Here is a 26,315-nt window from a genome sequence, read left to right as displayed (position 1 = left end):
TCTCAGAAAGCTGGTTTAAATTCTCATATAGGTTTCATAGACAGTTAATTTCTGATATAGTGCAAGAATTTGCACAAGCTGATGTCATTATTTCTTGTACTATCTTGTCATTGGATTGCTATGCTTCAATCAGCAGCACTTCTTTGCTCCTTGTGATGTAGTATCAAGAAGACAGCAACACTGGCTGCAGAGCCTGTGAGGCTTCTCAGATTTCAGAGGTCTTTTCAGGTAGTAAAGATGCTTCTTTAGTAATACAGGACAAGAAGAAGAATAAACCTGCTGTAGTTCACCATGGGGACAGTGATTTGATTATCTGAAGACAGCTTTAAGAGTATAAATAAAAAAAGCCCCAGGAGAGTAGAAAGATTTTGAGTATGATTCAAATCTGTTGCAAATATCTCTTCTCAAGTTGATATCTAGATTGTCAATACTTTGGACAAAATGGATTTCCAGGTATTTCTCATAGTAGTGGAAATTAAATTATCCTCAGTTTCAAGAATGAAAAGTTTAACCTCCAGCTCGCATAGAACTCATGAGGTTTTTGTGGAACATAATTCTACAAATACCCTAAAACAATAAAGAAATTCCTATAGGAATGGTGATTCCTGATAAGAGCTACTTTTGTCTCTGTCAGTTAGAGAAAATATCTGTGGAAGGGTTATCTCCCTCTATAAAATAAAAGCAGATCTGATGCTTGAGATGAAATTGCTAGGGTCAAAGTGCACATTTTGAGATGTCTTAGGAGACTCTTCAAGTCATCAAATCAAGATAAATATAGTCAGGGTTGGAAGTTTGTTTGAGGAAGTCTATCTTAATTTAGACCTACCAGTAACAGTTGCCATTTTCTAGGGCAAAACCAGTATTGCTATTTGAAGGCTTCAGAGGTGCATTCTTACGCCTTAGTGCTATGAGGTGCTGTTGTGGTAAAAGTGCATTTGGACAGAATATGTAGTGTATTATGCTTACATTTTACATTTTATGTGTGTGCATAATTTGTAAGTGATATACTTACTATAGAAAACCTGCTGGATATTGCAGAAGAGTATTCTATTCACAATTGTATTAGGTACCCTTTTTGGCTATCTAACCAAGAGTAGTTTGTGAAACCATACCAGAAGTAATCCTTTAGCTGCTGGTTTTATGGGTAAAAATGTTGGAGGCTTGGTACATGAAATAAACTGCCGTGGTCAAAGCAATTGATGCGGTATATTTATACGCTATTTTTTGGTTAGGAGAGGGTAGAAAATGCTACAGAGATACCAAATATTGCTCCTTTAGAAGAGGTTTTTTTACATAGTTTGCTTTAATCTGAAGACCTTTTTTAATGTTTCTGATGTGTTCGTTAGATTTATTTAGGCTTAAATGCCTTCTGTGTTATGATCTAGGTATTATTTTCCCTGGCATTTCAATGGTTTGCATTCTTTGTGTTTTGCTCTTTTGTCCTTATTGCTCAGGTATACTTACATTTCTTCCAGGTCTCTCTTGAAGTTTTTTCTGCTTTTTTTTCCTGTCATAATGTTAAGACTTTAGAGATGTAAATCTGTACTTGTAGTGCTGGGGATGTATATGCAGTTGAAGATGTGCGTGCATAAAAGCATACTGGGAGTCATGCCCCTTAACGTGATTTTTATGTGTTTGGGCTAAACAGACCTTGGCTTACTTTATTTTGGTCTGGAACATGGCATACTTCTGTTTTAGAAGATCGAGGAAGCAGTTAGCGGTATGGTGAAGCTAGAAGAGGCATTGGTCTTGCTGAGAAATTCAGATCACAATTCATTGCATGCAGTAGCTGCTCCACTCACCTCTTTGTTTTTAATAGATTTTGCAGCAGCACATCTCCCAAAGTGTCACTGATAATGCCTTCAGTGAAAACTGTTTGTACTTTCTGTCAGGATGAAACAGCAAGGATGCTGTTAATGTTAGCCGTGTGTCTGCCTTGTATTTGAATGGGCAGGAGTCTCTATTGGGTAGCTTTAACTTACACAAATGTGATTTTTAAAGAAAAAAAATACTGGTTTAAATACTGATTTTTCTCCCTTTTCTTTCTTTTTTATTTTCAGGACACTGAAAACCATAAAAATTTAATTAAGAAAAAAAAAATGCCCAGAAAGAGTGTAGACTATGGAGTGCTGCCGGAGTATGAGAGAAGCCAGATCAAAAGGACCTTGGAGCTGGGAACTGTTATGACAGTATTCAGCCTTAAGAAGAGTAGCCCAGAAAGGAGGACTATTCAGGTCATAATGGAAACCAGGCAGGTAGCATGGAGCAAGACAGCCGACAAGATTGAAGGTTTCTGTGAGTATTTGCAAAGTGTACCTGAACTTGGAGTTACTAATAAATTGATGTCTTTGTCAAATATTGTTTTAATGAGCCTTTATTGACATAATGAAGTTTTTTTGCTGAAAAGAGTTGTAGGAGAAGAATCTTCTGCAGCTTGTTATTTATATATCTAACACTTCTTCAGTATGGTTAGTGTGCTTTTACTCTAAGCACTGTTCTCAAAGTCTTCATCTTTGAATATGGTGATACTGTGTTCTCTGAATTGAGTTACTGAGCGACAACTGTTTTCCATCGTTAAGCATCAAGATGTCTTGTAAATTCAAGCAAGTAGTACCTCTTTACTCCTTTTCTATCCAGAAGAAAATGACTCCAAATACAAGGAAACTGAATTAAATTTTTTTTGTTTATTTTTGTTATAAATGTTAATTTTTATTTTCTTAGGAAATTTGCTGTTTCACAGAAATCATTATTTAGGACCATTATGGGAAAGTACTAGTGACTTAGGAGGATGAAGCTGTGAGATGTGATGAAGTCCTAAGTTGACAATGTCTCTTGGTATCTGAACCGACTAAACCCACCATTTATGACAAGTGGGAAATAGAAGGGGTGTATAAAGCTACATAGGACTGCAAAAGCTATGGTAGAAGAATAAAGTGAGACTAATCTTCAGTTCTTACTGAACACAGCTGATGTTAACCAGGCTCAGCCTGTGCTTTTGGGCATTTGTACTGCTCCCGTTAGTACAGTGGAATTACAGTGCTTGCGTATGACTATATGGTAACTTTTAAAAAAAAATTATGGGCATGATTTTACTGTGCAACTGCTAAATGGTGTTTGTCTTCAGTAAAGTCATTGAATTGTTTACCTGAATTGCCAGAATAATTTATTAGTCAACCTCAGCTAATACGAAGATCTGGGGATATTTGGGAAAAGAAATTGTGATACGAGATATGAGTTTGAGAGGTGGGAAGGTTGAGCAGGTACACTGGAGTGAGTGAATAAATACAGCATGGAGAATCTACAGAGGTGAAATCAAACTTACTCGGCAGAGATAGGAATTTCAGTGCGAAACAAGATAATCAAGGCCTGAGAGAAGAAGAAGGGTTTATAAATGTGAGAAAGAGACAGAGGCATAATTAAGGGGGAAAAACCCTCAGAGATATGGACAATAAAGCAGATGTTTCTCCCTGTAACATTTTACTCTTTGGGGGGGCTTGGCTACATGTATGTGAATTCCAGTGGGAAAAAATCTACATGGTACTGTTTCAGTGGTATCCCCTACAGAGAACAACTGTGCAGGTACTCCAGTAGTGCAGCAGACAGGAGCTCCTGGTGTTCTCCCTGGATGTGAGTACACGCTAACGTGAGAGGAAACGGCGAGGAGGGGAATGGAGTTTGTCTGTTGAGTTGCGGCTTTTTAGAAGGGGTTTTTTTGGTAAATATAATGAGTTAAAAATGCATTGATCTGTAAGGCTGCAAAGACAGGCACTGAAAAGTTGCATGATTTTTGGATTATCTGTGCAGCTATTCTTTGTGTTCCTTACTTACAAGTATTAAATCTCTGTTTGCTACTGTTTCCATTGGTTCCTGTCTCATTCCTTGTGCAGGGTGGACCTGCAACTGGAAATGTGTTGGAATGAAAGGTTGGTTGTCTGGAGGATGGTTTTAACATTGGTGGTGAAAATATGGTCACATGCAGTGTTCTGGGAAAAAGCGAACAGGTCTGGATCCCCTAATTTGACAGGTATTGTGGATCATAATCTTGCACTGCCCCTGTTTCTCATGTGAAAATGAGGGGAATTATCCCTTCTTATACTGACACATAAATACATGATATGCCCAGATCCTGAAGCGAGGTGTGCCAGAAAAAACAGTCCTGAGAGGAGATGAATAATTGTTATGAGAGCATGGCTTGAATATGCTTAACAAGTAAAGCCTGGGGTTATGCATAGAGCACTGAGATTAAAAAAAAAATAGAACATGACCACTTAATGGGTGAACAATAGAGTCCTCTGGCAAAAACCAGTATGTGGTCATGTAGCTGAAGACTTAACATAGCTGTTTGCACAGAAGGGCTGAATTTAAAGCTGTATAGACTCTGCATTCCAGATTTTGGGGTCAACCTTTTCAGTGCTTGACGTGTGATCTTTTATCAAAGCTTTCTGGGTGTGTGTGTGTTTGTGGTAATACATCTTGATAATTAAGTAGTTTGCTCTATGCATATATTTAACACTTTTAAAAGAAGGTAGATACTATAGTTGGACTCTACATCTGGATATTCCAACATGGCTTGCTTCCAGTTACACAGGCAGTCATTACTTGAGCAGGGAATAAATATAGCTACAGACCTGTGACATACCCAAAGGCCATCTGCCTCTCTCCCCCAAAATTGTAGTACTGTAGCAGTCTTTTTAATTGAGCAAAGTTTAAGTGACCTTTATAACAATGGAAACTTGAGGTCATACTCTAAAGCACAAACATGCAAAATATTGTTTTGTTGTCTTAAAAAGCAACAAATCTGCCCAAACCCAAGATGTATTTTGCAGGCATTGTTTTAGAATATGTTATGAATAGTTGTTACAATTTACCATGAACTGTATCTGATCTACTTGAAATGAAAGTCACTGCAGCTTTAACTTGCTGACTGTTTTTACTGAAGAGGAAGGAAATATTTTATTTATTTAGTTAGTTAGTTAAATGTTGCTACTGCAGCTTTTGACTGAGGCTCAGGCTTTGTTTTTGCTTGAAAAGTGGAAAAAAGATGTATTTGAAGTTTTCATATTTGATAAATAAATGGATAAGCTTCTTGAATACTGATGACAGGAGAATTAAAATTTTTATTTCTCTGGAGCTGTATTGAGGTGATGGTACCAACTTTGTGGTAGGAGAAAAGTTGTTTTGGCTTGTATATATAAACATATATATGAATGACCCCAAGTATTCACTGGTGGATTGTGTTGGCTTTTTTTTTTTTTTTTTTTTTTTTTAGCAGCTGAGGGCATCGAATTATCATCTCAATTATTAATATGCTTGTGCTGTGCAAGAAGTAATATTTGTGATGCGATCTTAGTGGTTGCTATTTACATGTGCTACAGTCCAGTATTTAATAGTCAGTACGGGTGGGAAAGTGACGATGGCTTCCTGTTGTATGTGTGCCATTTTAACTCAAGTTTGGCAACTGCTCTTTACAGAAGGCAGAGAACTGAATGTTTGCATCTGCTATTGGGTTTGTGTTCTAAATCAGATAGTGGGGAGAGCTTTGGGACACAAAAATAGGCTGCTAATAGAGAAGATGGAGACTAACTTTTTTATTTTATTTTAATCCTTTTCCTTTGAAAATACGAAAAGTTTTTTTTCTCCCTCTAATGGCCCTGTATAGTTTTGAGAATTTTGAATGTCATAGTGTTGATTTTCTTGCTGGTGAACTGTAAATGTGTGAAGGACACTCAAATTCCTCTAAGCCAGAGTTGCTCGTAATTATTACAAGGGCCTTTTCCAAGTTTGGTTAATATTATTTTAGAAGTGATTTAAGATAGACCTCACAATAATAAAAAGGCAGCTACTCTTATTCTGGAATAAATTGATCTGTGCAAAGGAGATGTGGGATTAGCTATACTGATATAAAAGTTTAGATAACCCCATGGCTCCAAATGTAGCAGTATTGTGTATTTTAAGTTGTATTACTCTTGAGAAGGACCTTTTCATTAAAAACCTGTTTAGAGCGAAAGAGTTTCTAAAATTATGGTTGTTTCCTGGCTCGGTGCAGATGTGGTTCTCTGGATGAGTAAGTAAAATGGAGATATCTTTATTTAGAAAACTCTTTCTAGATCCAGGCCTTTGGTGTGGTAAGAAGTGAGGATACACAAAGGCTAGGAAATCTGGCTTAGTCTGTCTTTATTGATGTGGCTCAGGCCACACAATGTCTAAGTACTGGAGATTTTACACTGACATTCTGGAAGACTTGAATTACCATATACAAAAAGAATTTTTAAATAAAAATGAACTGGGATGAAACCTCTGTATTTTCCTCTAAATTAAAGAATAACAGGTTGGTAGTGTCTTTTAGGGAAGACTATGCTATTTCAACAGTAGAGCAAAAGGCTAAATTTTAAGCTGGTATGTATCAAGTCCCCTCACTTTAATAGAGCAACTGAGATTTTTGGTTGCTTTTTTAGCTGGGGGAATTACTGCGGTGCTGAGAATGTTGCTACACAGTTTCTTAAATCTTCAAATACAGGATTTTATTTTAGCTTCTGGTAAAGCTTCTATCTTTACAGATCAGAGAGGGAGGGAGCATTATGTACCAGCTCTTCTACTAGTGCTGGTCCTCCCTGCCCACCTGCAAGAGAGGGGAAAGAGCAACCCATCAGTGTCTGCTCACACCCTTCCTGAGTCGTCCTAATAGTGTTGGTAACCTGTGCCTGAACGGTCTTTGTTTCCTGTAGAGCTGTGCAGCCAACAGTTGTTCAAGTCAAGTGAGTTCTTGGATGGTATTTCAGTTTTCATGAGGTCAAGCTAGCTGTTGAGCTTGTCCAAGTTAATCAGACTTGCTGAAGACAGTAGATTTTGCTGTTTGTAAGGAAACTGATCCTCTGGTACAATCTGCTTTCCTTGGGTTTATTGTGATCCTGCTCTTGTAAAATGTAATGCCTTTATTAGACCCAAACAAAGATTAAGTTGAGTGACTGTGGGTTGTCTTCCTTTCTTTTTAGCCTGTAGAGTTAGGAGAGACCACCTTTCAAGAAAAGTTAAATAAAGTTTGACCATGTTTTCCATTTTGTGGGAGCTTCAAGTTTTCTTCTAGATGAAAGGGGGAAGATTAGCAATGAAAAGAGAGGGGCTGCCTGTCCTGGAGTGTTTTTCAGGTTCAGTAGATGCCAGGACGGTTTTTAGTGCTGCTGCTCTTTTAGTCACCTGCTAGGAATGCAGAGTACCGTATGTATGTATGCCTTTCCTACATCAGCTGGGTCCAGCACAACCCATTGTCAAAACCAGATGGATAGAAGGGAGCAATGCACCTTTGAAAAATGTTTTTATTGTGGATGTTTGACATAGTGTTTCATTAGTGTATTAAAATGAATACCAGCAACATGTGCTTCCTTATGTGGGCCAGCAGAGAGCTATGCAAATAACTGAAGGAAGCAGGTCTGAGCTAAATGTGACTGTGTTCACCCATGCTTGGGCTTCTTTTAGTCATCTTGCTATTGTTCTATACATAGAGACATTTTAGATGCCCTAATAGCTCTTAAGATCATCTGAGGGAAATACTTGTAGATGCTGGCTACAAAATGTCGGAGCTTTTTCTTCTGCCTCTTACTTATTAATAACATTTCTTTGTATTCTGCATTGTCCTCATTTTAAACTGTTAAAGGTAACCTGAAGTTTGCTAGCTGGGCTGTAGGACTGCTTGTGGGGCTCAGCATCTTGGTGCTATTGATCCAAAGTTACGTGGGTCATCAGTGCCAGAAGAATGGTTTCATTTCTGATGACATATGTTTTTCCCTTGAGGAATAGTGTGGGTTTTAGTTGTTTTGTTTTCTTTTGTTCCCCCCCACCCTGTTGTGCTTTGTATGTCGCAGTGTGGTATTAATACTTCATGGGGTCACCCATGCTTTAAAGCTGTTGTGGGTTTTTTCCCCCCCATTTATATTTCTTGGTATGGGCACTAACTCTGCTTTCCATGGAGCCCCTGTCATTGATTTCAGTAGGAGAAATTTGTTCCGTTTATTGGATAAGAAGTTTTGGTGGAGCATTGCATTAATACTGCCCCCCGGATAGACTGACCCAGCAAAAGGTTAGTGACTCTGATGCAGAATGCATGAGGTCTCGGGGAGTGAGGTTTATAAGTAGGAATGGTATTTCTGACTCTGTGTGAAATAACTTTGAGGTAATATTTTCACAACCTAATATTAAGCAGATAATGTACAAGGCTAGTTTTGCCTGTCTGCCCAGATAGTCAGCTGAGAGAATGGAAGGCTCCTCCAGAGCAAAGTTTAGTTCCTGCTCTGAATTACTATTTGCTGGAGTCTCTTGCTCTGGCCATTGACTATACAAAAAGCATAGTAACACCAGCTTTCTAACTCTGGGGCAGTGTGGGGTTTTTTGTACTTTGTTTCTTTCATCTATACAGTTGGGTTAAGTATGAGAGTTCTGTTGCAAAGCATTGTAAATGAGAAAATGTAATTTGAACATTGAAAAGAATTCTGAGTGTAAAAGCACAGAAATAAAGGAACACTTTTTGCAGGGCCGTGGGTCTAAAACTCATGGCACTAGATCTGCAGCTGGTGTCAGATACCATTGCCAGGAAAAATAAGCAAACCTCTTGGATGTGTGGGGTGGAGGACCGCAGTCTTTCCCCACTGCTTTTCCTTGCTGTAGCACAGCCTGACTTAGAAGCTGCCTGGTGCTAGAGAAGGCATTTGGCAACCTTGATTAGGGAGCAGAGGAATGGTGTGGAGGGGGAATGTGTTCTTCGTTGAGTGATACCTTGTGCAAGTGGGACCCAGTGTGCCTTGGCTGTGGATTGTTTACCCATAGGTTTTATTGACCCTTGTAGATTAATGGGTTTGCAATTTTGGTAACTATAGTAAAACTAAAGTAACTTTTGCTTTACCAACATGTGAGAGAAGCTTCAGTTTCATTGTATGGAGGGAATTAATTTGCTTGTTTAATTTGTAATAGGTCTTTTTCTTGCAGAAACTAATTTATGCTTACTAGATACATGACTGTGAAGCTGTGACTTATCAGCATGATTTATTGCAGCGTGTTCCTCAGTGTGTCACTTCCTTATGGTTCTGCTGTGTATTTTTATTGTGTGTTTACCTTTTACAACTGTGCGTGGGTCTGCCTGCTGGCCCTTGGGTCATGCACACCCTGTGTTGTTTCTCTTCACTTCAAACTGTCACAGGCTGGCCACACAATGGGTGTGTGTTGTACATCCCTGTGGTATCTGGGGGTCACTTCTGCCTCCATGTCAACTACTCTGATGTGCTGTTTCTTTGCTTAGATACCAAATGGCCCACAAACAAGTGTACTGTCATAGCTGAGATAGCGGTGGAGGGAGCTACTGGATGGAAAGGCAAAGGGGAAAGAAGGAGTGGCTGAGAGTGAAAAGCGCTTGTCAGTACTCTGTGAAGAGACATGTCTGTGCGACTGTCACCTGGGGTTTGCTGACTGAGAGGTCATTTCCCTACTAACAAATAAGATGTCCCAAATTTCCTCATATTGTGGTATACATATGCATGTGAATGAACTAGAGCACAAAGAGGTTATGGTATTTAACCTTGTAGAGCAAGTAGGTGGCAAGGTGAAAATCTCCAGAAAGCTGATCTGTAATGGATATTTCATTCTTTGTCAGATGCAGAGTGCTTTAAGGCCAATATTAAGGGAAAGTCTGTGGCGATTAGAGTTTGATTAGTCACTGGAAAATATGTGAGTTTCTGCATTAGTCTTCCATGAATCCTTTTGTTAAGTGATGATTTACAGCCAGGAGAATTTATGCTCCAGGAAATCCTCGAATGTGCAAGTGTGTGTTTCTCTAATTTCTCTGTACAAGCATGCATGTTTCAAGGAATATTCTATTAAGGATATGAGATGATTTATCTTTTTTGATTACCTAGAATTTTTTTTTTTTTTCATGTGAAGAAGTAACCTGCTTTTATAAAATGATTTAAACCATATTTTAATCCCATAATCTTTGGAAAAGAAAGATTACCTATATTTTTAGATGTTCTTGATTTATTGCAAAATTCTCAAAATAATCTAGTGACCATTTAGTTGTGAAAGCGCACAAGAAGAAGCAGCTTTAAAGCATTGGAGGGCCATGTTTAGGAAAACAAGTAATATATCAGCTGTTGAAATGCTCTTTCTGCATGTAGACCAAGAGGTTAAAGTACAGGTAAGGTTGAAAGAGAAACGGGAATAAATGTGTTAATATTAATTTATTCTGAAAATTTTTATCAGAGGATGAATTACCTGTGTTTGGGAATGGCAGAGATGCAGACCTCTTGTTAACACAATTGCAAAATTATGAAGCAGAGGAATAAAGGCTACTTAAATTGAGGCTTTTGATGCTAATGATATGCCTCAGTATAACAACGCGTAGTAACCATTTCTTTTTTCTTCAGACTTTTATTAATGCAGTGGGACTATCTTATACCTTTTTTCATCCTTAATAGAAAGATATGATTGACAATGCATAACATTTTATGATTAACATTCACATTGCGTCTGCTGTTTTTTCTGTAATACTTTTCCATAAGTTTGTGGGACAAGATGACTGCAGTCCACTTTTTAAATGTTTGCCATCACAAATTCATTTAGTATTAGTGATCTTTCATCTAACCTATGAGAAAGAATTATCAAAGATTGTTAAGTTCACTTGAGATTTTCTTTCTGCTGAAAAGATGAGATTTTACAGAATAAAAAGTAAAAGTTGAATTTTCATGTTTCACAGGTATATTCAGAAAAGGAGTGAATGCAAACAAAGAACTAAGTAAATTCACGTTATATGTAGAATTAAAACCTGTGGGAGCTGCTCTGTTTTTTCTTGATCTGTAAGATCTGTGTTTGTGTTTTCAGATTGTCTTACATTGGCAAGCAGAAATCAGTTTCTGCAGAATGTTGCACCTGGATATTTAATGCTCAAAGCTCATGGGAGAAGCAGTGCATCTATAATGTAGTCATATAGATAACAGGGCCAGATCAGGCCACATGCGATTTGCAGGGTGAGGTGAAATGCAGGGATGTATAATTTAATGCAATGGCCATTTTATTTATATTGCCACAGGTGGTGATGTTATAGCTAACAAGGGGTTATTTTAATCTTTATTGCTGTGTTTTCTGAATTTTATCCTGCAGCATGTTTTCCATGGAAATTAAATTTTTCTAATTTTGCTTTTAAAATCTTTCCTAAGAATGACCTGCCAAAGAGAGCAAATTTTGCTTCTGTGCATCTTTTTGGCTCTCAGATACATTGGCAAACTTAAAACCTAACACCTACGAGACTGTTTATGAAAATAGCTTACATTCTTAAACATAGACTTAGAAGGGTGGGGGATTTTTCCTCCATAGGTTAAACAGCTAAGTCATTTAATTAGTAGGATTGTTAATGCCAATGTGAATTTCCTCTGTGGTGGAAAACTTTTTTTTCCCCCCCTTTGGAGAAGATGGTATAAACATTTACTGTTTACCAAAGGTATGTACCTTTCTGGGAGAAGTGATGAGTACCTAAATATTCTGTTGAGGAGTGTAAAATGAGTGCTTCTACTTGACTTTGCTAGTTTCTACTGGTGGACTTTTTTTTTTTTTTTTTCTGCTAGCAGAATTTCTTTCTGTCTGAATAACCTTATATGAAGTAATAATAAACTTAATTCACATTGAAAACCCCAAGTCCTTATCTGTTGTTTTCTTTCTGTATTCTGAATACTGTTAAAAAACAGTATGCCATTGAAAAAGTGAATCCACTTCTTGCTCTTTGTGGAGTATCTTTTCAAAGGAACATTAAAATTCACCTTTTTTTCTGTTTTGAAATTGCTGTGTTTCAGTTCTTACCCAGGAGGTCTTTGCGTAAATCTTCAGCTGAGTATTTAGAGCTTGGTTTCTGTGGTCAAATGAAAAAAATGAATATGTGTAGCCTTTGGCTGCTTTCAAATCATTTCTTCCCTTTAGCAGCTCAGTTCTGCAGTGTTTAATGCTAACTTACAATGACCAGACTTCCTGTCACAACCAGCCAGCGAAATGGAGATGGAGTGAACTTCATAGACCTGAGCACTCCTAATGGGATTGATAAAAGTGAGCGTGAGATGTGGGTACTCCAGGACACTTTCCCCAGAGTTTTACACAGCAACATTTTGTTTTCTTTTGCTGCATAGAGTGGAGCGTAAACTTTTATGGGCACATATGTAAATTTTACCCTATTTTTACCTTGTTTTGTGAAGATGCCTTTTAATTTTTAATAAAAAACCAGTAGCCATTTGAGATGTATGGTCCCTTGAATTCAGAGCTCAAACTGGGAGCGGCTGTAATGTTGTGCTGCTGAGCAGTCCAGTGAGAAGTTATTAATTGAATGGTAATTTGTTTTTACTCTACATAACAGCTCTGTGTGACCTGATTACTTAAAAACCTGTGGGTTTAAGAGGTGCACTTCTCTAAAACTTATGTCAGTCACACAGCTAAATCCCCAGAGGACCCCTTGGAAAGGTAGTCATGTGTGCTTTCTCAGGATGCACTGCACCGTTTCTCATGTTCCGTCCTTGTAACTGTGTTCAGATAATTTTGTGGCTTACCTATAACGACTTCCATGGCCCACTGAATGTCTCACTAAATTTCACTGTTTGTATGAGCTGAATTACTTTCCATCCCACGTCTGCACTGTCATGCTGCAGATTTCTGCTTTCATGTGACTTTGTCCTTCTCGGAGAGAAGCCTCACCTTGTTCCCTTTAGAGTTACACAAGATCTGCATTTCATTTCTGCCCTAAATAAAACAAGCTGTTAAGACACACCTTGTATAGTTAATCTTTAATTTTGCAGAAGTAAGAGCAAAGCCATTGTCCTCACTAGCCACTGTGAAGTACATTTACAAAAGGATACTAAAAACTTTTTTCATTCACTGGGTGCTCATTTGCACATAGCCTATGTTGCAGGGGGCAGTTTTTACCTTTCCAAAGTGAAACCTTCTTTGGAATGTTTTGTAATGCAAATTGTTGAAAAAAATACGGATTCTGAAAACTGGTTCTAAATTGCAGAATGTTGCTACATATATAAACACATGAAAATGCAAATATATTCATGCAGAGAATGCCCACCCCATGTCCACAGCACTTAGGTGATCAGAGTCCCTTATTTTCCTCTCCAAAACATTGTCAGTAGTTTCCCTTTAGCCTCCTTGAGATTTACTGAAAATACCTGCTGAAGTAAATAGTGCTCATGGCCTGATTTCTGACTCTGTAAGTCTCCTTTGAATCTCTCTGTAGAGGCTTTCTTTTTCATTAAGTACATAAATCTGAGCTCTGATCCAAGCTTCGTTTTGTGGCTGTGGACACTGAAAGACTCCTGGGGACTTTGGACTTTGAATCAGGACCCTTACCTTACAAGACTCTGTAGTCCATAATGCCAGTCTCAGCTGAACTTCTACACTGTTTATCAAGACTTTTCTGCCAAGGATACTTTGCTAGGTTGACAGCCTCTAAGGTTTTCTGATTTATCCATTTACATGCAGTCTGCTTGACTATCCAGCCTAAAAATTACTTGACTTGACCAAAGCCAATCTGTGCACACACGGCTTCCTGCAGTGAATTCAGATGGGCACTCCCAGCTAACATAAGGTGTTCTGCTGTTGGCCTTGGCTGGTTTTAAGCAGGGTCTGTCCCTAACCCAGTTGTCTGTTCAGGTGCTGAATGTTTGAGCTGCCAACCAGAGGTGGGTGTTGTGTGAGCATGAGGGCAGACAGAGGCAGAACTCCCTTTGAATAGCAGTGCTGGTTTGTTTTCTCCTACTGGAGTGAGGAACGCAGGGTTGTTGTGTACAACAGTGTAATGTTTTCTGCAGTTCTCCTGTTCACATTGTTCTTACCTTATGTCTTCTGCTCAGCTTGCACAGCACCTACTGTAGTGGAATCCAAGTTCTGTTTTACTGTCTGCCTCTAAGCATAACTGAAGGAAGGGTAACAGCAGTTCCTACCTTATTAGTGTGTGAGTACATGTGATCACTACTGCCAAGTTATTTGAATGGAGATCAGTGGAGATGTTGAGGATCAAAAGTTTACTGTTGTTTATGGCAGCAGAGAGCTCTAGCAGGCGCTCTGGAAGGCACTGAGCAATTAATCTGTGCAGTCTTTGGAAAAGTAGCTATGTAGTAGTGTAATGATCCATTGAATTAACTGATTTGCCAAGCAGCACACAACAGCAGGAGCTGAAGTTCAGCAGCTTCAGGCTCAGAACTGCCACGAATACTGCACGTCCAGATCAGACCCTGAAACAGGATGGTAATTGAAGGTGCCTTGGAGTCCAGTCTCGTTAAAGAGCCACTTGACGGAGTTGTCAGAATCAATAGGTGACTGATGAGGCTGCCAAGGAGATGCTTTTAACCTGTGGAAATAGCCACATAAAAGAATGGATGCAATATAAGCTAGTGTTGTAGGTTTCTAGAGTGGCACTAGACTTCTAAACTGTTTGGCTGGGGATTGAGTGCGTTGGGAGTGTCCTTGTATTTTTAGGTGTGTGTCAACTTCTCTACAGGGCATACTTTGATTTATGTTTTTTTGGGAAGTGAATTAATCTTCTTGCATTATTTTATGGAAATCGCACCTGCAAGCATATTGGATTTTATCTGACACTGCAAGCTACATATGTCTAGTTCTATGCTTTTTTCAGGTGTATTAGGCTCCAGAAATATCTGTCTGTGAAGCTGGGTCAGGATACGGTTCAGCAGTTTGCACAAGGGGTTGAGAAGGAAGGCTCCAGTACTTCGAGGCAGCAAAAAGATAGAGTGTTAGAGGCGTTGTGCTTGTAGTTCTGGCACAGGCATGAAGTTACATTTTAATTGTTCAGTGACAGATTGCGCTATAAAAAGTTCACAGTAACTGTGTAACAGCTAAGTTGGTACAGTTGATTTACTAATCTGAGTCTGAAACATGTTGCAGCTTTTCCTGGTCTGTTCCTTTCTTGGTTCAGTTGGGATCAGCCATTCTGGACTTAGTGGGCACTGTGTGGAGGGTGCTGGGCGACTCCTGACTACCTGGGGAGACAGCAGAGTTTAGCACGAGTCCAAAATTTATGCTTGCTGTGCATGTCTCTTTTCCCCCTCTGATTTTCTGCCTTTGTGTTTCTTTCAATAATATGAAATAATACATCCTAAATTACACTATAAAATGTCATTAAAATGCATGCAGGTAGTTTCTATCATTTTTTTTTTTTTTAAAACTATAACATGTATTATATCTTTCTGTAAAAGATTAAAGAATATTTAATACAACTTGTGTTTTGTACATCAGTTTCATGTATTATTTGAGTAACCATAATGGTATCTTGCCACAATTTTGAAAGACATATATAATATGTTGCCTGAAAAGTACAGGAATGTAAAATTCTGAGTTTGACGGGGTTTTATATAAAATACTTCCCCCCCATTTTGTTCTCTTGACCTTTCCTCTGTTTATTGAATGTTTAGCAATGAGGGTATAGTAATCTCTTTTTCAAATATAAGCTGGAATAAACTTGGTTACCAGTGTGAATCCTGTGCATACAAAAATCCTTGTGCCTATATGTTTGCATACATATGTTCATGCAGGAGAATGGGATGCAAGGGTTGAAAGGTTGTAGTGCAAGGAAAAGAACTGTAGTAAGTATATGTAACTGAGGGGAGACATTGAGTAAGTTGGTGTGTTTGTTTCAGAGGTCAGTATGAGGTAAGAGCCACTTGAAATGACAACAGCAATGCACGTTGTGAAATTTGTTTTATCTCTGCTTATAGTTTATACTTTGAGGGAGTCTTCATGGTGTGGTGTTCATATGTGTGGATTTACATGAGTCTGAAATGAAAGGTGTGCTTCACATTGAAGTTAAAACTTTTTCAGCAGGGATTTGTTGGGTGAAAGGAAAGCAGAAGGTGTGATGGAATTGCTCTTCTTGCCCATGATTGCAATGAGCCAGCGTGATGTGCAGTCCCATGCTGTTTATTGCAGCCATGCAACCTCCTTCCCTCTCCATTTGGGTGTTTCTGTCTCTGCATCCTGATTCTTCTCTGCTGATAATAATGTAAATTGGTGGGCTTGGATCATCTTTTTTAGATCGTGGCGATTTGGGATGGATATTCGGATACACCGCTAGGGATCTAAGCGAGATTCTGCATGGTAAGGGGATCAGAGCCATCAGTAGGAGCTTTTGGTTGCTGGTCATTTGTGGTAATGCCATGAATTTATTTTAGAAGTTTGCATCCAGATTTAGGGGCCTTGGCCAATCTGATCTTAGGAGATGTTTTCATGGTGTGAGAGGGTGGCTGAGACACAGAGGTTGAGACTTTAGAAGCTCTGTCTTGAAGATAATTACACTTGGAAAAATTAGTTTAAGAAAAATGCTTGTGTCCTGTGATTAGTTCAGGTTAACCTCTGAGATCCTATTTTCCCAAGATATGTTGTTTAATAACTGGGAGAAAGGAGTGTCTGGTGGAAAGTTTGGCCTGGGATGCTTTACAGAGAATAAGAAATTCCAAGATGTATTAGTGTTTTGTTATCAAGATGTTATTGATGCACTTCCTTGCTTGTCTCTCCCTCCCTTCCATGTTAACATCCTAGAAACCCAGCATTACCCAGGCTGAAGCTTTAATCAGTGTTCAGCTCCCCCTCTGTTGGCAGCAGGGTTGCTTTTTCATTGTTATTAACTATATTCTGTTACTGATGAGGTGCTTTTTTAAAACAGGGGTTTTATATTGTGGCGTTCTTAAATTCATGGACAGAAACTCTCAGCTATTTTCCTTGGATCTTGCTAGGTCCAATAAACACATTTCAGGAGCAGCCATGAAATGTGTTTCTTCATTCTTCATCCTGTAGCTTCTAAAGACTGCCCAGAAGTGGGAAGAACTGTTTATTTGTCTGGTCCACAGGCAGAACAAAACCACTTCCTCAGTTTTCTAATAAGTATCTTATCTTGACAGTGCACATATTTCTATTTCAGTGCTGTCTCATTACTGTTATGCAGGCCATGTAGCCAGGGTTTGATAAAAAAGGGAGCTGACTTGAGGACATGTGTGCTTGTGCAGTGTTCCCATTCTGCTGTGCTCTAATATGTACCTGTGTTCTGTAGGAAGCAGCAAGTGGAAAGGGGTACGGTAGATTATGTTAAATGACAGAGATCTCTTTTTGGAGTTGACCAGGAAAAAAACCTCACAAACATTTTAATTATCAGGCTGGATTTACTCTTTATAGTCCTGCTTTAAATAATTTTCTTGCGTCAATGACTTTGCTAGCTGACTAACTGACAAGGTTAGCTGACTATCTAAGATCTAATGCATAATTTTTAGCTGAGCAAGTTTGAAGTTGTATCTTTTCTTCTTTGTTTCTGAACAGTTGTCATGGCAATTGAAAATTTCTTGCTTAGAGTAAATGCCATTTGTGAAATCATGTCTTCTGTAACCCAAAGGGGCTATGTCAGTGATAGTGAAATAATAAAAATGACAAGTTATTTTTCTTTATCTTTTGGTCCTTCTCTACTGCTTTCTGTTAGTAACATATTTAGTTGTGGATTCATGGATTGCAAACTGGTGCAATTTGCATTTCTTGCCTAATAAAGTTATGTAGTGTGTGTATATATACATATATATATATATATATATATATATATATATAAAAATGTACGTGTGCATGCTTTGAGTTGTTCATCTTATTGTTTCAGGCTCTGCTGGAACATAAGTGCAGTTGTACTGACTGAATGTTGTTTCCTTTCAGTGGATCTGATGGAAATAAAAGAAATTCGCCCAGGAAAGAATTCAAAGGACTTTGAGCGTTGCAAAGCAAAGCACAGAGAAGAACACTGCTTTACTATTTTTTATGGTACACAATTTGTCCTCAACACCTTAAGCTTAGCAGGTACTTTTTCCTTATTTATTTCTTCTTTAAACCTACTGATTGAACAAATAAAATACATTGATGGAACAGAAATGCAAAGAATACTGCAGTTTTGACTTCCACAGTTCAGGAGCACATCAGCTATTTAAAATCTGGAGATAGACCTTTTACTCAGCCCTTCACATCTGTGAACTCGTGCATTTGTAATGTTTTGCTTTCAAGTTGTGTATTGTGTGAGTGTCATTTCTGATTTGCTCAATCATTTCTAGCAAGGTAGACTTTTGCTCATTAAATATCTCTAGTAAGATTTTCAACACTGAAGAGCAGAGGTGACATTGTCCTCTTGAAAGTCAGCAAAGGATTCAGTGTGGCCAGAATATTGCCCTGGCGTTTGTAGTCTGGCTAGAACGATTCTGGAAACAATAGCCATCAAGAGTTAAGACTACAGCTGTATCACAGAAGCTTTTCTATCACCTATGAACAATGGCAGACTAATTTCAAAACATGAATTACTAGTTTGGGTTGTGTGTGTGCATGTCACCTGATAATACTAAACCTCTTCTAAAGAAGTATTAGGGGACCATAAATAAAATTGGAAGGTGATAAATTGAAAATTAACAGATCCATATGAAACAGAGGGAAGTTGTGTCCTATATCTGTGGAAAGGGTTGAGGCACTTCTTATTTCAGTTAAGATTGTCTAGGGTCACAAACCCAAAGATTTTGAGATGAAAAGGGATATAAATTCTTACAATGCAGGCTGAATACAGTTTCTAACTAGTGGAGTTTACAAAGAGATTTCTCCTCTAAAAAATTTTGATGGATTTTTTTGTTTAGAATCATATAGGTGATTTATTTGGAGTGGTAGTTCTCTCTGTCCCATGCAGAAACACATTTGTCCATTTAAATCATTAAATTTATTGCAAAATCTTAGTGAGACAGAAGAGTAGTGCTTTATAAGCATTTTAATGCTAACAGTATATATTTTTTGAAAAAATGAATTAATTACTTATTGTAGCACTGGAAGATAGGGTTTTTTTTTTTGCAGTCTGATGGCCTGGAAATTAAAGACTGCTTGTGACTAATCCATTGTTACAGGTTTTTAACTTTAAATAAGTTTTACCATTGTTGGCTGAAGTCTGTGAAAATTTTGAGCAAGTGGCTGTGCTTGAGTGCAGCTGTGCCAGGTACTTCAGATTGATTTCCTGTAACAACCCCCCTGTCCCTCCTCCATGGCAGTTCTTAAAACCAGGCCTCTGCCAATACTTTGAAAACATTTGGTACCATGAGATACGTTGCTCTAACGCTGAACTGCAGAACAACACGATATAACTTTCAGTTAAGGGGGAAATCCTTTTCCTTGTTATAGTGCTTTGTCGTGGTTTCTTAAAACAATATAAAAAAATTGTTACTTAAAGGGAATGGTAGCTGTCTTAAAAAGCAGAATTGTCTTGGGAGAAGAATTGGTTTGGCAGTGACAGTGGGTGTTCTTTCCAAAATTGTAACTAATTTAAAAACATTTCCATGGGGAGCTGAGGCTGGGCTTTAACTTCATCCTCGGGGGATAAAGCATTGTTTGAAAATATTTTTAAATAAAATGTAATTTTCATCTTTTGAGAAACTCTTTTGCTGAATTTTCTCTTGAGTTTGCAGAGATTACATCTCCTGTGTGAAAATAATTTTTCAGAATTGGTTTAACTGAAGAATGCTTTAATGAAATTTCAGAACCAGCATGCTAAAGCAAATGGACTTTACCCAACTGGAGGCTGTAATGGTAGCATCTCATCCAAAGCCTAAAAAATTGGTTTCAGCTTAACCAGTATTCCATAGAGAAGGCTATACCCAGCACACAGTTCATCATCTTGCTTCTGTTGGGTCAAAGCATTACCAAATGTGATCACATTAAATGATGTGGAGAACTCTCCTGGTTTGGGAAGTGGAAAGGCAAACTACATTTAAACCAAAAGAGAACAGCAATAAACTGATTTGTAAGGTTGGGAGGAAGATGTACCTGGCTGCTAGTGTTAAGCCGTGTAAGGAATTTTAGACCTTTTAACTTTGATTAAAATGTGTTCTATATAAACTATATCAGATTTGTGCATTGCTCCCTTCCTGTTCCTCTTGCCTGTGTCTAGTCTGGAGCAATCTGTGTTTAGAGGCATGGTTAGGACAGACAGGAGGTGGTTATGTCCATCAAAAGCCAGTACTTCACAGTTTTCTTGTAGGTTGCTTGGGATGTAATGAAGTAGCTTTATGCTGTAACACAATGAGTTCTTTTTTTCTGGGTGCTTCAAGTTGCTTTAGATCTAGGTCCCTGGGCTTTTGTCACTTTAGAGATAGAAGATAAGAAAATGAATTTTGACTGTGTTACTATAGGAGCTCAGCAGTAGTGTCATTGTCTTTCTGCTGAGATATTGAAATGTGTACCCTGATAAGCAGACTTCTAAAAGGAGATATTTTTTGACAGAGCTTCCACAATTAACCCTCCCACACCTAAGTTTATGCTGCTTTTTTATTATTAGCAACATAAAGCTTTGCAATGAGATTTGTCACCAGCTTTGTATACTAAGGTTTATCTAAACATCACAAGTTGTTTTGGGTTTGTGTTGATTTTTGTTTTGATGCTTCTCACAGCATATTATTTTTTTCAGCTGACTCTAAAGATGATGCTGATAAATGGTTGTGTGGCTTGAATATCTTGTATCAAGAGGTGATGAGTGCTCCCACACCTGCGATCACAGAGAGGTATGTGGACATATTTTCACTTTGTGAGACCTGACATTTCTTTGGAATTGAAAGTGGAAAATTTCTGAAAGAAATTTTGAAGGTGCAACAAGTGGTGCCTGCCAGTTACCTTAAGAACAACTACTCTGCAGTTAGTGTATGATACAGAAAGCTTGTATGGAAATTCTCCATGACTGTGTTGCTATATACATGTTCTGGAATTGAAGTGTGCTGCATCCACTAATGTGGATCTGCAGTTGACCTTGTTCTGTATACCAAAACAAAACAAACCAAAAATCTCTTAATGAGATCACAGGAACATCTGGTGTAAGTGTGTGTTGACTTCTTGGAAAGTTCAAACATCTTATGCAATCACAGTTGGCTTGCTCTAGTAGACGTTCATGTGTCCAGTATCCCAATAATTCCGAGATGTGCTTTTGTAGTTTCTCCTTTTTATTGAACCCATTGCATTGTATGGAAATGTGATCAGCTGACTCGGAGAGCCAGGCTGAAAGTGAACATTTTCAAGGATTACTTTTTAGCAGCCAGCCACATGATGGTGAAACTACACCCTTAATGCTTTTGAGGATGTTGCATGCGAAACTGCTCGTGCTCAGAATGCCCATTTTGTTGACAGGCTTTTAACTCTGTCTCTGCCTGATTCCTTTTTATCACTGCTGACGTTTTAGTTTGTGGTCACTGCTGTTATCTCTTGTGAGTATATACCCTGTCCTCGCTTGCTACCTCACTAAACTGTGGCTTTGACATTGACCTTGTCTCTACCTACTTGGTGTTCCAGTTGGGCAGAAAGCATTCTTATCTATGGCATGGTATTGCAGTGAGCTGCTGTACAAGGTGCGCCTGTGGCGCAGGCTATGTTTGTGCAGCAGTGTGATTCCTGTAGAGACTGAGGATAAACTTAATAATGATATGCTGTGTTCATCCCTTAGATTAAAATAATGTATGTTTGTGTGTATATTTACTATTAATGCTGCTAATATTTTGCTGTGCACCTAAAAGTGACATGCACTCTAGTGAAGATTTTCTTTAAAAATCTCAAAACCCCTCTCCCTCCCCTTTAATTTTTACTTTTCATGCATCTAACAGATGTTTGAGCCAGAAGCCTCAGCTGACATAAATCATTGACTTGATGGAGTTACTCCAGTTTAGAGTAGCTGAAATTTTGGCTCACTTTATCCACATATTTTTTTACAGCTTCTGGTTGTTCATTCTTTTCTGTCCTGCCCACCCTTCCCTTCCTGTTGTTTATGTGGCTTCAAAATGCAGTATTAAGCAGCAGAAAAAAGATATATTTACAAATACTGTTATGAAACTGGATGTATGCTTAGATGCTGCACTGGAAATGTTTTTGCTTTATTAAAAGAAAGGTATCATGACTTTTAAGTATTTCTACTGAATTTCATTTTTGGATTTTGATATTTCATTGGCTGTATTTTCTTTGTAATTGTCATATTAAACCTCTTTTCTTTTTTCCTCTCTTTTCCACAAGCTGGCTGAGAAAGCAGATCTATTCTGTTGATCAAACTAGAAGAAATAGGTAAGAAGCACTCTCTTTGTTCAGTTTGGTTTTACTGAGCTTTTGTTGCAGATTCTAACATGGAACGAAAAGAAATAAATACTTCTTTGTCCAAGATGAGACTCCTGAAAATGGCATTTGCCTTTAACAACTTGAGTTTTGCCTTTTGCTAAACACATGTTCATAGCACTCGCTCATGTTCGTGTACGTGGTATAATGTTGAAAAATAAATAGTTTTGCTTTTAGCTTTGAATTACCCTGCCCAAACGAGGAAGTGGAGTAGTCTTCTTCCAGTCTTACTGTAGAGGTTCAGCTCAGCTGTGCAGGTATGTTAAGTTCCTTGCTTTACAGAGGCCTTTGCTCTCTCATAAGCAAGTTGGAGCCCAGCAGCTTGGACTGTATAATCCGCTGTGAGCTTCCCTGTGCAGCTGTGCCACCAGTTCTTCCTTCATTGCTGAAGTGTGTTTGCATTGGAGTGACTGCACTCTAATGTAGAGAGACGAGAACCAGCTTTTAAAAGCTTGTTCGGGCATTTGTAACAATGAAGCTGCATGAGCAGAATTCAACATGGGCTGATAAAGATTAGGGCAGATGTTTAAGTGATCAGCCTTCCTTTGTTTCAGTCCTGATGAGGCCTGAACATGGCTAGTATGTGTGGTACCTACTTTGAAACTAATCACAGCAGCAGTGACCTATGAGGAGAACAGAACAGAGTATTAAGAGGAAGAGGAGATAACAGACATACCTGAGGATATTAGAGGAGAGGAGATGGAGGACTACTGGTATGACAGGGTAGTACTCTGTGAAAGACTTGCTTTAAGAGTGGCAAACAGAAAATACTCTTGAGGGTAGATGTAGAAGGAAGCCAAGTTAATGGTTTGGAATAAGGGCAAAATCTTTTGCAATTTCTTTTTATTTTCTTTTTTTTTTTTTTTTCTTTCTTCTTTTGAGCAATTGGCCTGGCTACATGGGCTTACCTCTATGCCACATATTTGAATAAACCAAAGCCAAAGAATCACTTCTGACCCAGTGTTTCTCATGTGAAAGAAGTCCCATGGGTTGTAGCTTCCAGTGTGCTCTGTAGCTTTCTGTGTCTGAGTATCAGTAGTTCATTTCAGGTCCATGTGTGGTGTGGGTTCATAGCTTTTGTGCAGCAAAGGCAACTTTTTTAAAAAAAAATAAATTCAGCTGCGTACCTCTCATTAGAGTTGCCAGAAATCATGTGACACTGAGAAAAATGTTAACCCCTCCGCCCCCATGTCTATTATTTACCGTGATTTTGCTCTTTGTCTGGAACTTGCTTTTTATTCTAAGGTGTAATTCAGTGTAGAAAAGTAAATGCATTTCTCTCATTTAGGCCTTTTCCTAAAAGCAAAATAAAGTGCGGTGTTTCATTGTGTGAATGAGGCTGTTTTATTGCAGGAAATAACACCATTCTGCAGACAGCCTGTGGCATTGTGCAGCTGGCTTCAGTGTGAGCTGGGACACCATTTCAAAACAGTGTTTTCTGAGATGCCCAGAGTGGTGGAGGGGAAGGTACCATCCTTTACTGGATACTGGCTTATACCTGTCAGTGGGATGTGACAATACCTCCTGAAGTATTCTGAAAAACTAGCCCTGCGGTAGGGATATATTGGCAGGGATTGTGAAGCAAAAGCAAATATTATGATAGAGAAGCTGTGGCTGACAATCTATGTCTGCTGAAGAGGTTTCATTTGTTGCTTCAGGGTTGTTTCATCGCTACAAGGCAGTCTGCTTAGGATCAAGGGGACTTGCACTGTGGAGAGGGCGGATTTTCATTCTCTTGATAGATGATTCATGCTTTTAGAAACATTCAGGAAAGGAGTTCGGACTGAGTTTCATTGTGTTTAGTGTTGCAGTTTCTAGGGAGGTTAATTGTAAAGGTTAGGCTTCCAGGCAAGTTCTGTTTCACAGGTTGAATTTTTTTCCAGTGGCAATGAAGTTCCGGCTCTTTGTTTTGGCTTGCACTTGTCTGGCCAGAGGAAATTGCTTGTGCTTGGTGCTCAGGGTACAAACTGAGTGCTTGTCTTACTCCTAAAGGTAGTGTTTTTTTCCAGAGGACTGGCGACAAGGCGGAAAGCCAGGAATTTCCTGAGTTCTAATCTGGCTTTGGCATGGACTTTGGCTAAGTTCCTTCTTGCTTTGCCTCTTTCCCTCCCTACACAATGGAGATGACAATATCTCACAGGGTAGCTGCTTGTATGGACACAGTAGAAGTGTTACTTTTGACTAGGTGGTGATTACTTTTGTTGCTTTCAGGTGACTGTTCTGTCCCTGTGTTTGCAGGGAGTTAATGGCATATGAATTGCACTGTAAGTCAAGACAGAGTACCTCAGCCTTGGTTTCTCAGGTACTGTTGGTATTGCATTAAAATTTTGTGGGCATTAGCAATAGGACCCACAAATGATGTGCCTGCATTCTCTTGACTCTTCTCTGCTTCTTTTTGCTGCCATGGGTTCCCCTCATCTTCCACTCTAGGACTCGTCCCTGTGTCCTTCACATGTCCCACTCTAATGCTGTGTCTTTCTTGTTGAGACCTCACATCAGTGCCTATCCAGAATATCCAGAGTTTGAGACTCTGTCCTAGCACATGCAACCTAATTTCCATTCTTTGCTATCCAAAGACAAGTTGAATAGCAGGTGACTGAAATGGGGCTGCAGGAGATGGCTGAGTTGGTGTACGAGCTTGGTGCTGCCAAATGGATAAAGTCTCACTTTCCTTTTCCTCTACCATCTCTACATGTTGCTCCAGCCTCTTTTCTTATTCTGGCTATGGTGCTATTCTGGATCTGGGCATGATGTGAGCTGGGTGACCTCATGAAGCTAGTGTAAAACTTGTTCTCTCTCTTGGCCACATAGTTTCCTGCTCACCTAGCAAGTTGAATTAGATTAGCAGAAGATTTGATGAGCATTACAGCTGGCCTGTGGAAGCAGTGGGACCATAGCAACAGAATGGAGTGGGGCACAAGGAGAGGTGTTGGGGTTGCTTCTTTTAACAGCAGGGAGCTGTTAGATTGGCTCACCTGTAGCTATGGCACATGTAAAGGATTTGGACACCCAGCTCCTTTAGAAATCACCCCTCTTCCTGTTCATACAGGAGTTATAGTAGCATTCCCCTACCTCCTATTTCCATTTTGATGATACATATAGCAAATATTGTGAGCTGCTCTGAACTTGCAGTGAAGAAGGCTATGGCAGCGGCTCCTAAGACACTGGAATAAAAAAGAGGTTGATGAGAAGACTGGAAATTGTGAAGGAAATTGAGGTTTTTGAAATAAGCTGTTCACAGGTTAATTTCTAATACAAAGTCTTCAGGTATGCTGTATACATCAAACTTCTTTTGTTGATTTGATGTGTGGCCAGAAAGTGTTGCAGTGATTAATATCTACATGTAGCTTTGTATATAAGTATTGCTTAAATACTTGGTGTATGTAAGCACTGTGTTGCTTAAAATCTGGAATAAGTAGGTCTTATTTGAAAGGTCTTGCTATTATCTAGAAAATCTTGTTTTTTTGGTGTTGCTGGTATATCACTGGACATTCTGAAACTCTGTAAAAGGGGTCAGCAGGTCTCTGTAAATGGACCTGCAAGGCAATCCTCTCTGGGAAGAGTTGTGAGAGGAGGATGAGGTCGTGTTCAGATGTTGCAGAAGGGGAGTGTCTTGCTGTTGTGAATCAGATTCACCATCCAAGTGAATAACAGTTGGAGAAAAAAGTTGTAATGGTAATGAAAACTGGAGCATTTTATTTTCTGTTTCTGCTCATCTATTAAGTATATCCTTTGTATAATGTTTTCTGTGTCTATATTCCAGTTTCAGTGGGACTGGAACAATAGAAGAAAGGCTGTAGTTCATCTGACCGTGTGTAAACCTCTACATTTGAGCTGATCATGTAGATTTGATTAACTGTTGATGGAGAGAAACGAGTGTCTCTGCAGCATGGTTCTTTTCATCCTAATACGCATGCCCAAATTAAGTGAAATGCCTATTTCTCCCCACTAACTAGAAAACATGTCCCCCTGGCTCACATGTAGGTGTTATGCTTATAGAAGTTTACAGTTATGTGAGATGAGCCCTACCCAAAGTATTTCAATAATGCCATTTCTGTGTTGATAGAAAATATATTAGTAGCTGACTAGACACAGCAGAAATGTGGAGAGAGATTTTGCTATCTTTTTTTTTTTTTTTTTTTTTT

The 26,315-nt window shown here is 38.8% G+C and overlaps 1 protein-coding gene across 1 annotated transcript in view; it reads left to right on the top strand.

Moving 5' to 3' along the window:
* The first annotated feature begins 2,063 nt into the window (after positions 1–2,063).
* PLCG2 (phospholipase C gamma 2) overlaps positions 2,064–26,315 on the top strand; it is a 60,484-nt gene continuing 36,232 nt past the window's right edge. Inside the window, exons 1-4 of the mRNA XM_026856880.1 lie at positions 2,064–2,295; positions 17,722–17,862; positions 20,492–20,585; positions 22,075–22,122. Coding sequence (XP_026712681.1) covers positions 2,100–2,295; positions 17,722–17,862; positions 20,492–20,585; positions 22,075–22,122 — 479 coding nt within the window. The 5' untranslated portion in view covers positions 2,064–2,099. The remainder of the gene's footprint in view (positions 2,296–17,721; positions 17,863–20,491; positions 20,586–22,074; positions 22,123–26,315) is intronic.

This window comes from Athene cunicularia (genome assembly GCF_003259725.1).
Source record: "Athene cunicularia isolate RWA chromosome 11 unlocalized genomic scaffold, athCun1 chr11_part1, whole genome shotgun sequence".
NCBI lineage: Eukaryota > Metazoa > Chordata > Aves > Strigiformes > Strigidae > Athene > Athene cunicularia.
The sequence above is the reverse complement of the archived record's forward strand: the minus strand, read 5'-3'. Positions and strand labels throughout refer to the sequence as shown.